The 17088-nt window shown below is 42.7% G+C and overlaps 2 protein-coding genes across 2 annotated transcripts; one reads left to right on the forward strand and one right to left on the reverse strand.

The window, feature by feature from the left end:
• Positions 1–858: 858 nt before the first annotated feature.
• On the reverse strand, positions 859–9483 carry si:dkey-3d4.3 (ras guanine nucleotide exchange factor F). Its single transcript, XM_061088871.1, has 8 exons — positions 9422–9483; positions 5433–5625; positions 5165–5247; positions 4936–5014; positions 3829–3875; positions 3267–3387; positions 2747–2936; positions 859–1519 (listed from the first exon to the last, which is right to left on the reverse strand). Exons 2-8 carry the CDS (start codon positions 5599–5601, stop codon positions 880–882), a joined length of 1329 nt encoding a protein of 442 aa, XP_060944854.1. The 5' UTR covers positions 5602–5625; positions 9422–9483; the 3' UTR covers positions 859–879.
• Positions 9484–11802: 2319 nt separating this feature from the next.
• On the forward strand, positions 11803–16993 carry ddx18 (DEAD (Asp-Glu-Ala-Asp) box polypeptide 18). Its single transcript, XM_061088180.1, has 14 exons — positions 11803–11941; positions 12363–12557; positions 12646–12798; positions 13131–13266; positions 13416–13516; positions 13664–13863; positions 14084–14198; positions 14587–14726; positions 14816–14977; positions 15231–15383; positions 15469–15582; positions 15689–15745; positions 15870–16047; positions 16504–16993. Exons 1-14 carry the CDS (start codon positions 11836–11838, stop codon positions 16647–16649), a joined length of 1956 nt encoding a protein of 651 aa, XP_060944163.1. The 5' UTR covers positions 11803–11835; the 3' UTR covers positions 16650–16993.
• The last annotated feature ends 95 nt before the right edge of the window (positions 16994–17088 follow it).

The raw sequence follows: 17088 nt of genomic DNA on the forward strand, positions 1-17088 counted from the left end.
TTCAGTTCACTGTTAATAATACAATTTTATTTTCTTCATTATACTATTGCTGCAGTTTACTGTGCTTCAACTCCTGCAGTTACTGGTGAGACAGACGGACCAACACAACACTGAGCTCTGGCGCCACCGTGTGGAACTTAGGTCATATTATAGGGAATGCTTGATGGAGATGATGTGTTTGTGTCATGCAAAGGAAATCGTACATCATCAGAGCTGCAGACATGTGGCAGCTTGTGGAGTTGAACTATGTCACAGACATTCAGCACAAATAAACAATTAACTAACACAGGAGGTCGAAGGTTTAGACGGGTCCTGACTTTCATGCTTTATGCACCAAACTCAGAACTTGTATAAACATTTCCTGACAGCATATGAAAGTTACTAGTGAAAACCAAACGTGTTGATTGCCCCCTGGTGGCCGGCTGCTGTACATGTCATAAACCCATCATAAACCAGATGTTTGTTCAGTTGTGGGGAGTGGACAAACATCTGTACTGTCAGTGGTACTTTCTCCTTTGTGTTCATAATAACACAACTGCTGTCAATCCATCCATCCATTCATCAATCAGCTACACTGCTTATTGTTAATTGGCCGTAGTGGCCTGGAGCCAAACATGCATGTTAACGACTTCAGTAACTTACATGGCTTTCCCTCGAGCCATTTTCTAATGAAATATTTGAGCATTGCAAAAATAAAGTGTGACAAATGCATAAATTCACAATATAAAATGCGCCGTAGCTTTATAGAAATATTTCAGGTTGTTTTCTTATTTACAGGAAGTTGGTAAAACCCTTTTGAATATGTGAGATTAAAAAAGATAAAGTTTATTATTATAACACAGTTTTTAGAATATATATATATAGTTTGTCCGCAGGCGGCTACGAGTCAGTGAGGGTCATTTGCCATATGGACATGGGGCTGTGACCGGAGCACGGCCGCCCCCCCAGCACCAGCAGCAGGTCGGGCAGGTGCTGGACTATGTCCCCATCGTCCTCATTGATCAGGTCCTCCTCTGTGCAGCTCCACTTGTTCCTGAACGCTTTGTTCTCAAAGGTCAAACAGTATCCGATCTGCTGCTCATCTTTCCCCATCAGGTGCTCCTTGCTGTGGTCCAGCTGTGAAGAGTCGGAGAGTGTCTTGCTCTCGTAGCACCGGTCCAGGCTGAACGTCTCCAGCTCTATAGCTCCCTCGGATCCCAGGAACGTGAGAGGAGCAGGGAAACACTTGTTCTTGAAGGGCCTGAGCTTGTCCTCCATTAGGCCGTCTTGTCGTCCTGAGGTGGAGGACGGGCTGCTGCTGTCCGACGTGTAGCTCGGACCCAGACCGGTGCAGCAGTGGTGGATCTTGTCGGGGGGGCTGGAGCCTGGGAGAGTGGACACCTGACCCCAGGTCTGGGAGGTGAAGCTGTACCTCCACAGGCAGTTGTTGGGGGAGTTCTGGCTCTCGCCTCCACCGAAGAGAAGCATGCTGTCCTTGTAGACCACAGCCGAGTGACCCATCAGCCTGGAGGGGCCGGACCTGAGGGGAACAACCATTACATTACATTACATTACATTACATTACATTACATTACATTTAGCTGACGCTTTTATCCAAAGCGATTTACAAAGAGTGCATCAACCCCGAGGGTAAAAACCAAGAACAACTAGAATCAAGAAAGAACAATTTCTTCAAAAATAAAGCAAAGCTACAAAATGCTTTAAGTAAGTGCCATTTAAGTGCTACTAAATTGTTAGTTCCAAAAATTGTTAGTATTTTTTTATTTTTTTTATTCAAGGTATAGTCGGAAGAGGTGTGTTTCTGGTTTGCGGCGGAAGGTGAGTAAACTCTCTGATGTCCGGATGTCGATGGGGAGCTCAGAGGGGGGGGGGGGGGTCACAGGAAGGAACCCACAACACAATGTCCACTGTGTGCACTGACCTCTCCCCCAGATGGGACAGAGAACTTTCTCAATTTGAATTTACTTTACTTACTTGTAGGGTTGCAAAGGGGCGGAAAGTTTCCGGTAAATTTCCGGAAACTTTCCAGAAACTCTATTCAAAACTCTATTTTAAAGATGTATGGAATGCAGCACACACTGCATGTTGAATTTCAACCCTCCACTGTGCATTCTTCCATCACATGCACAGATAACTCCCAGCATCCTTCACTCTACAGCAGGGCTACTGAGGCCTGCTGTAGTGTGCAGGACTAGTCAGGTAAGTTTCGATGATATTACTCGGGAAAATATATTAGCATGCTGATTGAGGATTGTTCATCTGTTCATCTAGCCTATTTCCATTCATTTATCCATCAATTGTAAAATATTTTCACAGACTATTCCAATTGTTTGGCTAACTATTTATATCTCTGGCATTGCATTAGTGTGTTTTTACAAATTTTTTTTTCATCTTATTCTACAGAACAATGCCACGTGCACTCTCTCATGTGTGGAGACATTTCACCCCATCCAATGTAGAAGGAAAGGCTGTGTACATTTGCAAATACTGTGCAAAGACCTATGTTAAGAATGACACAACGATGCAGAAGCGTATAGTCAAGTGCCCAAATTTCCTCAGGGCTAAAATCAGCCTATGACACAACAAAATGTTTATATTTATGTCTGTATATGACAAGGTAAATACAGTTAGTATAAATTACCCACAACATTTCCAGTTTATTCCCGTTAATTCCTGTTAATTCCCGTTAATTCCCATGGAAAGTTTCCAACTTTGAATATTCCCGGAATTTTGCAACCCTACTTACTTGGTTCTGAGGGAACTCCACGTGTGGCTGATGGAACTCCACCTCCAGAAGTCTCTCTGCTCCCTCAAGCCTTTCAAGCCCCCGAACAGGTACATGCAGTCCTGGTGGGCCACGGCTGAGTGACTGTGTCTGGGGCCCGGGCCTAAAGAGCCCTGCTGACAAGCACTCAGCAAGGACCAGGCCATGGTGTCTGTCACACAGGAAAACACAGAGGGACAGATAATGACTGTACAGGCAACAAGAGGCCGTCTTAACTTGTTTAATCATCTTTACTTCTGACCTGCTGCGTGTGAACAGCCTTTCTTTAACAATTTGAAACCTTCACTTGAAGTTACACAGCCAACATTTACTATTTGTACATTGCAGTGCATGTGACTCACCCTGCTGTGAGTTTACTTACGAAATTACTATAGTTCAACCTTAGTGTCGTCATCAGTAGAAGTGCGTACATGCTTGACACACACTCAAAACTCAACAAGTTAAAACGTGCTGTGTTAATCCACGTGTTGTATTAACTCACCGAAATCCAAACCCCAGAAGTCCTGTGAAGATCCTTTCATGTCCACGAGACCTCCGTACACCAGCATGTCCGAACCCACCACCACTGCACTGTGTCCCTTTCTGTTGGAAGGCATTTTGGCCTACACACACACACACACACACACACACACACACAGAAATATAAACACACATTTAAATACATATAATCACTTGAAGTGTCACTTAGTGTTCAGAACTCTAAGTGCTGAGAAGTTTCTGACTCATTAAAACTTCAAATGTGTAATTTCCTTTTTTCCAAATGCAGAACTTTCTCAGAGCTTAAATTTCTCAATATCTGCTAAAGAGAGTAAGCATCTACCAGCTCATACAGAGAAGACAGATGTGTCAGTTTCCTCTGGAACATCTGGCACTCGACTTGTTCTTCAGAAATGTGGAAGTTATTCATTGACTTGATAGTATTTGTCTGACCATTTTTTTAAAACAGGCTACACGGATATTTGGAAGCAAACATAGGAGGATCAAGAGGAGACTGGTTTCATAATGTCTGATAATACCTGAAATGTTTGAAAGGTGCTGTGTACCTGAGGGGAGCTCTTCTTTCTCTGGTAGGACACCCAGTTCTGCTTTGCTGAGAGAAACAGGAAAGGAAAGTAGAGCACGTGTGAAACACAACAAGACAGTGATGGACTGAATCTTTGACCTAACAGCTTTAGTTTCATGATGAAAGATTTTGAGGGAGGACAACAGAACAATAAATGTGGATAAAGCCATTTTAAAATAGCTGAAAAGGTGAGTTGATTATTACAATTATAAATTATAGGACATTTGTCAGCATACATTTAATTTTCTAATGGTTTTCTGAGATATTTACTGAAATAGTTAAGTTCAATGCATAATTTAAGAATTTTTTCTGTAGTTCAGGAACAGTCAGACTGTATAACCAGCTGTGACCCCATTTAACACACAACACAATATTTGCAATTTAATTTATTTAATTATTTAATTTAATTATCTAATTATTTAATTGTATTGTTTAGTTGTTCTACTACTTACTATTTATTTGCTTATTTGACTGTTTACTTTTTCTTTTTGCTCATTGTTGTTTTTGTTTCTTACTTTGTTGTTTTGCTCTTTCTTTTGTTCTTGTTGCACTGTGCCTGCGCTGCTGATGTAAAACCCTCAAATTTCCCCACTGTGGGACTAATAAAGGATTCTATCTATCTATCTATCTATCTATCTATCTATCTATCTATCTATCTATCTATCTATCTATCTATCTATCTATCTATCTATCTATCTATCTATCTATCTATCTATCTATCTATCTATCTATCTATCTATCTATCTATCTATCTATCTATCTATCTATCTATCTATCTATCTATCTATCTATCTATCTATCTATCTATCTATCTATCTATCTATCTATCTATCTATCTATCTATCTATCTATCTATCTATCTATCTATCTATCTATCTATCTATCTATCTATCTATCTATCTATCTATCTATCTATCTATCTATCTATCTATCTATCTATCTATCTATCTATCTATCTATCTATCTATCTATCTATTAAGGCAAAGCACAGATTTCCCACAGAGCGGGAGACGAGTGAGACAGGAATCAACAAGCGCTGCTGATGGAGCAAGCTGCTTCTTGCATGAACGTCTGAAGAGAAACTCACCGATGTCAAACACCCAGAGGGCACATTTGCACGAGGTGTAAGCAGAATCCAACAAGCCTCCAAACACATACAGGAAGCCCTGCAAAGGTAGAAGCTGCTAAACACATTCTTGACACACACAACAAAAACAGATTTGGGCAGCTAGAGAAGCGACATATACATTTTTAATAGATAAAATATAAAAAATGGATTAGAAAACTATTTTAATCAGATTTTGACGGGTTTGTACCTCATGAGCCACCATTGAATGTTCCTCTAGCTCCTCTGGTGCAGCTTCACTGCTGCAGCTCAACTCCGTCCACTCGTTACAAACTAAGAAAGTGGACAAAAGAACGTGTTTGATTCCAATGCAGCTCATTGTTCTCTGTTTTCTGGCTTTTGATAAGTCAAAGTATGAACCCAGAACCCAGCATGTCACTCCCATTGTTGCTTTGAATGTCACAAACCTAAGTGGCGCTGACATGAACTGAACACAACTGGTGTGTATTTGCTCTCACCTACGCTGTACCTCCAGAAGTCCCTCAGACAACTGTTGTCCCGGCCGCCCAGGATGTAGACGTGTCCGTCGTGGCTGCAGCAGGCGTGTTTGTAGCGGTCACACGGCGACCTGCTGCTCTGTGGGAGCTGGGTCCACAAACAGGGACTGCTCTGACTCATACCTGGCATCTTCCACTCCTACTGGACCATGTTCTGCAAGAAGCAACAAGAGAACAGGTTGAGAAATGGATGAGATGAAGCAAACAACGAACCCATCGCCTTGCACGACTCTAACGGATCCGTTTCTTGGCTGAGAGGGAACAGCAGGCCTGGGTCTGTGTGGATCAACACAAGATCAGGAGTGTGAGGAAGAGACTAACACACTGTCTGCTCCCTCAATCCACAATCAAGAGGATTCAAGGACTCACAAATTCATTTGTTTGAGATATTTCAAGGCTTCAACCAGCGCTGCCGTGACAGCTGTCGCAACAAGAGAGGCTCAGGAAGGGTCAGCAGCTGATGAAGACAGAGATGAGAGGAGGAGGAGGAGGAGGAGGAGGAGGAGGAGGAGGAGGAGGAGGAGGAGGAGGAGGAGGAGGAGGAGGAGGAGGAGGAGGAGGAGGAGGAGGAAGAGGAGGAGGAGGAGGAGGAGGAGGAGGAGGAGGAGGAGGACAGCAGCCATCATGGCGACAAGGGAGACCCAACTGGGGCAGAAGCAACAGGTGAGACTGACAGCCAACACAGGGACAAGGCACCTGTGGCTCAGGTGGTAGAGCGGGTCTCATCCTCTAACCAGAAGGTCAGCTGTTCGATCCCAGTCTCTCCATTCCAAAGCACTGGGAGGAGTCATCAAGATTAGAAAAGTGCTACAGGCCATTTACCATTAGTTCTATATGCAGTATTTGACTTTTAAATGAAAAGTAAACTTTTTGCAGTGTAGCACCTTGTATATATTACCATTAAATAATATGGAAGTGTTCAATAATACCATATAGAAGGTATTGTAAACATTATCAAAAACACTTACCTTCACTCTATTATAAGTGTTTTATAAAAATGTGTGTTTAAAAACTCTCTGGTCCCTTGTGATGTGTCATCAGATGAGTGAATGACCTCTGACCTCTGCTGGCGCCTGTTCTCCTCCACATCCTCCAACACTCAAACACAGGCAACAAGCCTGGATGAGCCGTTGTGTGTTAGCAGCAAAGTGTTGTTTTGTGTAATGGTTAAGGAGAGCGAGCCCCCCCCCATCCACATGCACATCTGGGACTGTGACTCATGGTCACCTGACTGCTGCTACAGGCCTGTTGTCAGGAGGGACACACACACACACACACACACACACACACACACACAGAGTGGAGTGTCGCTCTGGGGACAAAGTCAGGAACACAAGAAGAAAGCTAAAGATAGAAAGAAGGAACCAGTCTATTTAGAAATATAAAATGTTTTTTTGGCACATTTTAATTCAAAAGTAGGAAATAAACCAAGACACTCTTGATGTAGAAAAATTAAAAAGCTTATATTAGAGTGGCTAATGCCTGGCAATAACTATAAATATTATCTTTGCCATGCAGTAGCCACTCAAATATAAGTATTTATTTGTATTTTTCCACAGTAAAAGTGTCTTGGTTAACTTGTTAAAATGGAGAAAGGTGAAAATAAGATTTACTAGATCAATCAGGGAGGGACTTCTTCAGAAGATAGACATATCTTGAGGCTTATTGTCTAACTGATCTTTGTGTCTGTTATGTTATGTATTAAATTATGTACAACGGGTCATTGTGGTGTCACCAACACCTTGTGTATGGCTTTGTCTTCTCTTACGCATTAGTTGTGTGTGTGTTGTTCTCTGCTTTGCTGTTTAAAACTGTTGAAATCAATGAACAGAAATGTCTGCCTGTGACTCACGTAACTGGAGAGCTGTTAATCTCTTGAAGTGCAACCTCAGATTTGTTCCTATTTGGAAACGTGACACATTCAACATGAACAAACATTGATCAACACACCAGCGCTCTGCAGCAGCGGCGGCGGCGGCTGGGACTCATCAACACAAGTGACGCTGTCGACCACGACCACAGTCACAGTGAGTCGAGCTTCACTCAGCTTTGAACAAACAGGTGAGCAGCTCTGTTTGCTGCAGGTCACCTTCCCAGTATCAGAACTGATGCTGCAACCAACATTACCACAGGCAAAGTAAACAGGTCGAGCTAAACATCTTTAGCTTTAGAATTGGGATCTGCAACAGTTCACTCTTACAGAGACAAGTCTACTTCTTTAAAACATTAAATATTAAAGACTGGATGTAACTTGGCACTGACGAGGTGTGAGGATGCACACCCCCCACATGCACACATAGTGCTACACACACTCGTGGAAAACATTTGGAGATGCAACCAATGAATTATTTGATCCATTGGATTCTTTATATAGTTGAGACAAGAACCAGCACAAAAGTCCTTACACCCAAGAAATTGGAACAATCAAATTGGGATTTTTACTTCTCAAAACATTTGCCAGATCCAATCAACTCAGTGTTGCTCCTCTAAACGACTTAAGTATTTAATTTTGAGCTTTACAAAGAAAAAACTCATAAAGGAAGAATTATAAGAGAAAAAGCAAAGGAGTAAACTGATGAGACACTTTAACGAGCTTTTACGACGCAGCACGTGCAAAGTGGAATTACTCTGTAAGTTATTTTCCACGCTGGAGTCTCTATGACCGAGAGGACACATAGTTGACACAGTAGTTGTAGGGGGGGGGGGGTCACAACTTCTCCTGCCTCCTCTCAACAAAGACGTGGCCTCACTCCTTCACCTCCTTCGCCTCCTCACCTTATCAAACTGTCACATGAGGAGCAGCTCGGACCTTGTGACATTTCAATAACACACCTTGCTCGGATTCTGACTTGTACAGAGAGTGAACATGTATTTTTCCTACATACAGAAACAAGATGTAAACCAGATGCATTTTAAAACTTCAACATATTCATGTGGACGGACCCAAAGAATCTTCTAGTGTTGTTACCTGCTTGTTCAGTGTTGTGTCTGTTTTCTAAAAGTGTGATTGTGTTGTTTGGGGAATCTGTGTGGCTCCATTGTGTCACAGGAAAATGATGGGTCTGAAATCACAACCCAATCCTGTGATTAACTTTAAGGTTTTTATCACTAGCTTATCAGGGAAGATACAACTCACTGTGACACTATTACAATGATTTGAGAACATGCAGCTGAGCTTCTCTTAAAGGTTCAGTGTTCGGAATTTAGTGACATCTCCGAACCGATGTAAATTCAAAGTTTTCAATATAAAGTATCCCATTCTAGGGTTAACATAGTATTACACAAAGTGAAAACATCACAAGGATTATTTTATATTCAGTAGATCCCTTTCATCTAAATCTTACACCCTGGACCTTTAGGACAAAGTGAACCCCCCCGAAACAAACAAACAAACACACACACACACACAAATAGATACAAAATGTCCCTCTAGCGTTACAGTTGCTAAGTTACTGTTACAATAGAAGTAACGCGGGACCCTCTCTCTTTGCTTGAGCTGGTTCCAGGTGAATTCCTCAGACACATTCCTGCCTCTCTTCTCCTCATAGAGTCTATAATAGAGACCATCAGGAGAAGCTGTGTCCGTCACCACCTCACCAGGAATGTGGAGGTCGTCCCCCCCCCCCCCCCCCCCCCCAAACCCTATCCCTAACCCCCGTTATGTTCCAGGTCAACACTTGAGAGAAACCACCGTCCTCTTGTGCCTGTGAACTTTATAAACACTTGTGACAGCTCGGAACTTCTCGCTGTGATCGTGGAAGTTAACGGTGAAGCTGAAGCAGCGGAAACGAGGATGAGAACTTTTTATTCTCTTCTTCTTCTTCTTCTTCTTCTTCGTCGATTAATCGAAGCAGATGAAAGACTTTGACTTTGATCTCGAGTTAGGTTGTTATTTAAAACTCTGATAAACTGAGTCTTCTTCTGTGAGTAAATGAAGGTTTGTTACTTACCGAGTCTTCTCTTCTTCTTCCAGTTTGTCTGCGGAGCGACAACGGGCAGCTGAGGCGTTCAGGGACACCCCGTAAACTGCCACTCCCATATCTCAAACCCAGAAAACACACAATCAAACCGAGAAAACACACAAAGTACGTTACTTGTACTGGGTTTTGTTCCGTTTCGACGTAACAGTATAGGGATGTGGTTTATATTTATATAAGACAGGCAAAAAAAACTGTCTCTTTATTTATTTTTAAGGCTATTTCACTTTTTTAACTCCAGACCAGGGGCGAATTTAACAATTTGGGGGCCCAGGGCCAACACAGGCGTGGGGCCCCCTAAATCCGTTGTCCTTTTTATCATTCTTGTTTATCTAAGAAAATTCCGACTTGTGACTTCTTCCCAACCCAACAAAACGTATTAACAGTTTAACAAATGCAGTAAAATCTTATTTTCACTAAGAATATGATCTCTGTTCGGTAAAAATGTATCTTGGTGTCCAATCACATGGAAGATCGCTCATCAACTACCTTGATTTTCCAGCAGGATCTCTGATGATGATGGGCCTGTCTTGTTTTAATGAAGTGAGAACCACTTATTATGAACTCTTCTCTCCCTCTAACACTCTACATTTGTGTCAATCTTGTTCTTTATTAATGTTTTACTGTTGTTTTCCTTCCTTCTTTTTATCCTCACTTCCTTATTCTCTTTTCGTCATAATTTCGTTTGTTTCTGTTTTCCCTTTCTGTGCCTTTTCCATTCATATGTCAGTTTCTATAGTAACTTCCTGCCTCTCCTTTAGTCTACATGTTATTCATGTAGGGACATGGACCCTTTGTTTGACTTTTCCTCTTCCCCTCACCACCTGTCTCAATTGATGTCCTTTCTGCTCCATAGGAAACACATTGAGAGACATACTACATCAAATTTGTTCACTTTATATGAGACATGACCAAGCTGACTTGAGACCAAGTTCTTCTCAAATGAAGGTGGAGGGAAAACTATGTTTTCAAAAATGTTTTAAAAGCTTAAAAAATATATGATGTGATATGATGTGACCTAGCTGTGAAAAAGCTGTGAAATTTCCAATTTTTTTATTTCCACAAATGGTTTCACCAATTTGAAACAAATCTATAAAGAATCTTTAGCTTGTCAGGGAAAATCTAGTCCAGACATTTATAAGAAAAGTCAAAATCAACTTGCTTTATGCACGTCAAGCTCAATATTACACATTTATTTAAAGCATTATGGAGAATATAAGAGCTTATTGATAGAAATGTCATTAATTCATATCAACATTCATAAAGAACGCTAGCCTAAATAGAGAAACTATCAAATTAATTTATAACATTCTATTGAAGGTGTATAACAATTTTTTAATACATCTATTAAAAGCCAATCAACAGCAAGCAACGATAACAGTTTATTAATTCAGGAATTCACCATTCTGATGGGAAGAAACAGTCCTTGCAGGTGAGAGAATCATCATCATCAATCAGCCCATTGTCTTCTTCACATGTTTGGTGAGACCAATGGCTGCAGACCACAGGACAGACTCTTCTCGTGTGCTAGTTAACAAACCAGACAATAGATTTAAAGAGACAGGGGAATATTGTATTTACCATTACCAACTCCTGTCTAACAGCCAAAGACTTTATGCTACATCTCTTTAGTTTATCTATTTATTTTACTTCAGGAAGTCTTTAAATGCATATTTCCCCCATTTATAGAATTTAAATGACTGTCCCATATTATCAATCATGTTTGATAAAGTAGGACAGCTAAAACATATTTGGAAATTAATATTAGACTAAAACACATTTTACATTGAGCAACTCAATGCATATTTTGTTACTTGAAAACATCACAAACATAATTTGATAACAATTAGGAACATTATATATCCTTCACATTAATCTAGTCAGAATGCTATCACTGACCTTGTCATGTAATTCCAAAAGTTTGATTGACAAAAGTCCTGTTGACTAGATTTATTTATAACAAGAAATAAACAGCCTGAAGTTTAGGTGTCACACATCACCCAATGTCCCAGATTAACCGAATCGACCCTGAATAAAAAAAATGTATAACTATAACACAACACAATAGCATGGCATGTCCAGTTCTATGAATAATAATAATAAGGGTCAATAAAAATAATTGGAGGGGTCGTTTTACTGTCAGTCAAACTGTATTAAAATGTGTGATGTAGGTTCGTGTATGTATATTATGTTTTTTAAATCAAAACAAGTTGTCAGGGTAGTTCTGGACGTCATTTAAAAAAAACAAAACATTATTCAGGCAAATGTCTCTGCGCATGGCGAGGTCCTTTGGGTTTTCATTCAGGCAGTGCGAAGTCGTCCTCGTGAGGGTCCTTCCCTGAGAAGCACACACACGTGTCGCCGTAGTGTCGCTGTGTCCCGGAACCATGGCGGACCTGCAGATGAAGCTGCTGCGCAAGAAGATCGAGAAGAGAAACGTGAAGAACAAGGAGCGGAAGCTGCTGAGGAAACAAGCAGAAGACGACGAGGCCGGTGAGAGATGAGGAATGAACCCGCTGCTGCTTGTTGTTGTTCCGGGAAACCGTGATGGAGTCCACATGCTAGGCTAGGCTAGCCACATGCTAGGCTAAGCTAGGCTAGCTTCGGTAGCACGACGTGTTTTTAAATCGGGATTTCTCATCGCTGTGGTTGAAATTAGCTGTTTTAGTTTGAACTTTTTACATTTAGCTCACAATCTACACCTGATAATTGTGCATGTTAGCTTACTCTGTCACATGTGATGTCATCAATAGCCTCACTTCATTAGCATGTTAGCACGTTAGCATGGCCAGGTGTCCAGAGTAGAATATTATCATCACACGAACTTAAACAGGAGTTAGACATGTTATAGTTTTGTTTTAACTTTTATTATCCATATTTGCTGTATCTGATCGTGGTTTTACGTGTTTCACAGTGAATTCCAACGAACTGGTAGAAGCATGTTCTGAAGAACCAGCAACCTCCTGTGTGACGGACGAGGTGCCCAAGGAGAAGAAGCAGGAGGAAGAGGAGGGTGGACCAGAGGAAGAGACCCCCACAGAGACAGCACCTGCTCAGAAGAAGAAGACGAAGAAGAAACGGAAGCTCGCGGACACTCATGAATCACCAGGTGAGAGATGGAAGCATTTTGGAAATGGAACCAACCCCAGATTCCTGTAATGTCAACTTACACGTGTTTGTCATTATCCTTATTCCAGCTGAGAAGAAGACCAAAGCAACAGAGGAAGAGGAGGAGGAAGCAGGAGTAACAGATGAGGATGGAGAACAGGCCTCCGATGAGGGAGATGAAGATGATGAGGAGGGGGAGGATGGAGAGGAAGATCAACCAGAATTACCAGCTGGTCTAACAGGTATTATAACATTTAATGTCTTCCAAACTGTAGTTTTCATGTTTATTTTCTCACCTCCTGAGAACTTAGAGCCACATTCGGCTGCGTTGCCTTTATGTGTTGCCTGTTCACTGATCCCATCGTGAACCAGGGTGTCAACTGAGGCATACAGAGACACTTGTGATTGTCCCACGGAGGAGACGCCCATGACTCCTCTGACGGGAGCAACCGCAAGGACACGTCCATCCCAACTACTTTTATTTAGTCTTTTAATATGTCTTAACCTGGTCTTTCTCTAAATTCGGAGTCTAGGAGAGCCTGTCACTTATTGTTTCTGTTAACTTTGTCCTCAGGGGCGTTTGAGGACACATCGTTTGCGTCTCTCGCTGGTTTGGTGAGCGACAACACCCTGAAGGGAGTCAAGGAGATGAGCTTTGAACACATGACTGAGATTCAGCATAAAAGCATCCGGCCCCTGCTGGAGGGAAGGTGCGTCTGCAGCCAAGACTCTTATGAATCAATTTGTACAACTAATTGATGTTCTATGACGTAAAACAAGTGTAGGATTGGTTCAGATCATGTTAATTGATGATCCTTTCATATGGAAGATGTTATAACTGTGCTTCTGTTTCGTGCAGGGACGTGCTCGCTGCAGCGAAGACAGGAAGTGGTAAAACGTTGGCTTTCCTGATCCCATCGATAGAGCTCATCTACAAACTCAAGTTCATGCCCAGGAATGGTAATCCCCCTCTTTATTTACACTATATGTGCTTATGAGAGATTGATCATGTTGGGAAATAGTCTAAAATGTTATTATCTACCACAGTGGTTTAATCATCGAATGGAAAACAACAAGCCTAATACTAATTTGCTCCTTTTTGCTCAGGCACCGGTGTGGTGGTACTGTCGCCCACTCGTGAGTTGGCCATGCAGACCTACGGCGTGCTGAAGGAGCTGATGACGTTTCACGTGCACACCTACGGTCTGGTCATGGGAGGCAGCAACCGCACAGCTGAGGCCCAGAGACTCGTCAATGGTGTGAACCTCCTGGTGGCCACGCCCGGTCGTCTGCTGGACCATCTTCAGGTGAGCTGGGGGGGGCGCAGCCATCATGGATCAGTAGATATACAGAGCACTTTAAGTAAACTGCTACTAGAAAAAATGGTTCATGATCCAATGGTATCAACTATCATTACATGTTGTACATACTGTGACACTCGACACAGATTCACAATTCCTACTGTTAATGTTTTTTAATACTTCAAATAGTAGTATTTTATACATGTCCTTGCTGTTGTATCTGCAGAATACTCCCGGGTTCATGTACAAGAACCTCCAGTGTCTGATCATCGACGAGGCCGACCGGATCCTGGAGGTCGGCTTCGAGGAGGAGCTGAAGCAGATCATCAAGCTGCTGCCGAGTACGTATCCAGAGCTGAAAGTTCTCCAGCTCTGTCCTGGAATCCCGGTGTCTTGATGTCCTACTTACTAAAATATCATTCAGTGTTGATGCTATATCCATTTTGCAGCAGCAACCCACTGTTGCAAAATTAGGCCACTAGACTCCCTGGGATTGTCCTCCTTATGTCCTCCTCTGTCCTCCTTCCCCACTTGTTCACTGCACATTAAACCTTCTGGGCCTGAGGACAGTTGAGCTCATTCTCTGGGATCTGTGGTCGAGAGTAGGGACCGATACAAACACCTGATATGAAACCAGCTCTGAGGCTAAAAGCCAAGGAACTCTACATTCTGTCTACAGTATAAAACCCATTTGCTCTCTAACCCGTGTTGTTCTCTCACTGACTCCAGAGAAGAGGCAGACGATGCTGTTTTCAGCCACTCAGACCCGGAAGGTGGAGGACCTGGCTCGCATCTCGCTGAAGAAGGAGCCCCTGTGGGTCGGGGTGGACGAGAACAAAGACAACGCCACGGTGGACGGCCTCGAGCAGGTAGTGCACGCAGCCTCGTGCTTGTGTCAGCGACGACCTTTGACCTTCCAGCAAAACTCAATACTGACGTGAACCTGCCTGTGTTTCAGGGTTACGTGGTGTGTCCGTCAGAGAAGAGATTCCTGCTGCTCTTCACCTTCCTGAAGAAGAACCGCAAGAAGAAGCTCATGGTCTTCTTCTCCTCTTGTATGTCTGTGAAATTCCACTATGAGCTGCTCAACTACATCGACCTGCCTGTGTTGGCGATTCATGTAAGTCTCAGAATCCTTCAGCTGAACTCGATTTCCAGTCAGGGTTCGACACGTAACCCATTTGCATGATTCGGTTCAAATCTAAAATACAAACCAGAATTGTTAGAAGATTCAATGTTTTTGTACCAAACAGCTAAAGCCCACATGTACACTCGTAATGGAGTGTTTGCATGATATTCAAATCCATCTAAAATGATGAGACCCTTCCACACAGCCAGCTCTCTAACAGTGTTTTCTTTGTTCCGTGTCCCAGGGGAAACAGAAGCAGACCAAACGAACCACCACCTTCTTCCAGTTCTGTAACGCGGACTCAGGCATCCTGCTGTGCACGGACGTGGCCGCTCGAGGGCTGGACATCCCCGAGGTGGACTGGATCGTCCAGTACGACCCCCCAGATGACCCCACGGTACTGAGACTGAGACATCATCTCCTAGAGCTCAGGGGTTTTTAATGCGTTGGTTTTGAATCTAAGCTTTACTCTCTGTCCACAGGAATACATCCACAGAGTCGGCAGAACGGCCCGAGGCATCAACGGCAGCGGCCACGCGCTCCTCATCCTCCGGCCAGAGGAGCTCGGCTTCCTGCGCTTCCTCAAACAGGCCAAGGTAACCACGCCTGCTTCTTTACATTTATCTTTTAATAAGATACACTCTCCATATTCCACGTTTTAATAAGATTTGGTTCCACTCACTGGATTCTTCTGTTGTTCAGGTCCCACTGAGCGAGTTTGAATTCTCTTGGACTAAAATCTCTGATATCCAGTCTCAGGTAAGGAATCTGCTTTGCTCTGGAAGGTGTAAATAGATCCAATGAAGATGTCTCGCCAGCCTCTGTGTCCATTCTAGCTTCAGTCAGGCTCATTGCTTTAGTAAAAAACCTTGTTGTTCCTCAGCTGGAGAAACTGATCGAGAAGAACTACTACCTCCACAAGTCGGCGCAGGAAGCCTACAAGTCGTACGTGAGGGCGTACGACTCCCACTCGCTCAAACAGATCTACAGCGTCAACACGCTCAACCTGCCCATGGTGTCGGCCTCCTTCGGATTCAAAGTGCCACCATACGTCGACCTGAGTATCCTTTGTAGTGGTTCTGCACACATTGATGGGTTTTTATTGTGTAGCTATTCAACGTTTCTTTTATCTCCCACATGCGCGTTATTGGAAAAAATAAGCACGAGAGCGACAACGTGACAGATCTTGTTTAGTTAAGAGCAGATTCATATCACGAGTTATTTATTTACCAGCTGCTCTTCCTGCATTTAGAAGCTGCAACTTCTTTTAGTTCGGATCAAGTGTTTGTTCTCCTCATATTTTCTAATATAACCGTGCGTGTCCATTAATGAGACGTTCGTACCTCAGGGATGAAAACAACACAACTGTTACTAAGCTGGGACTTTGAACACTGACAACACCTCACTTAAGAACACAACACATTTACATTATGAAAGCAGAAGCCACAACACAGACACACAAATGTAACTTTGACCATTGAGTGTTGTTCTCCTTAACCCAGCCCCCCCCCCCACAGACTCCAGCAAAAGCAGAGGTGTGAAGATACAGAAGCGAGGAGGCGGAGGTGGGTTTGGATACTCGAAGTCATGGGCCGGGCAGAAAGCTCGAGTCTTCAAACACGTCAACAAAGGAAAAGGAGACAAGAGGCAGTTCTCCCGCTGAAGCCTCTGATGGACCCATTCCTCCACTGTCATTACAACTGACCTTTTATTACATGAACTTCCTGCTTGGACCAGTGAGTGGAGCACGTCTCCCAGTTCACTGCTTAACCCAGTTTCCTCCGAACCTTGTGTCGGAGAATTTAGTAAATGTCAACATTTGGAAGAAATCCTCTGTGAACTCGGCCTCGACAATAAGACTCTGTATTTTAGTTTCTTCGTTGTATCTGACAAATCTCTTTATCGACTTTGAATATATTTACTTTGCTTCATTCATTGACTTGTTAAGACTTTGTAAATTCTAAGTACAATGAAATAACTTGATATAAACCATATGTCTGTATTCGATTGAGTCGTGTTGCTGCCTCTTCATTTAGCAGCGGTTGGTTTGTGCCGTGTCAGATTCTGAGTTTCCTTCCTCCACCATCTTTACACTTTAACTC

Source organism: Limanda limanda, chromosome 16 (assembly GCF_963576545.1).
Source record: "Limanda limanda chromosome 16, fLimLim1.1, whole genome shotgun sequence".
Classification (NCBI taxonomy): Eukaryota; Metazoa; Chordata; class Actinopteri; order Pleuronectiformes; family Pleuronectidae; genus Limanda; species Limanda limanda.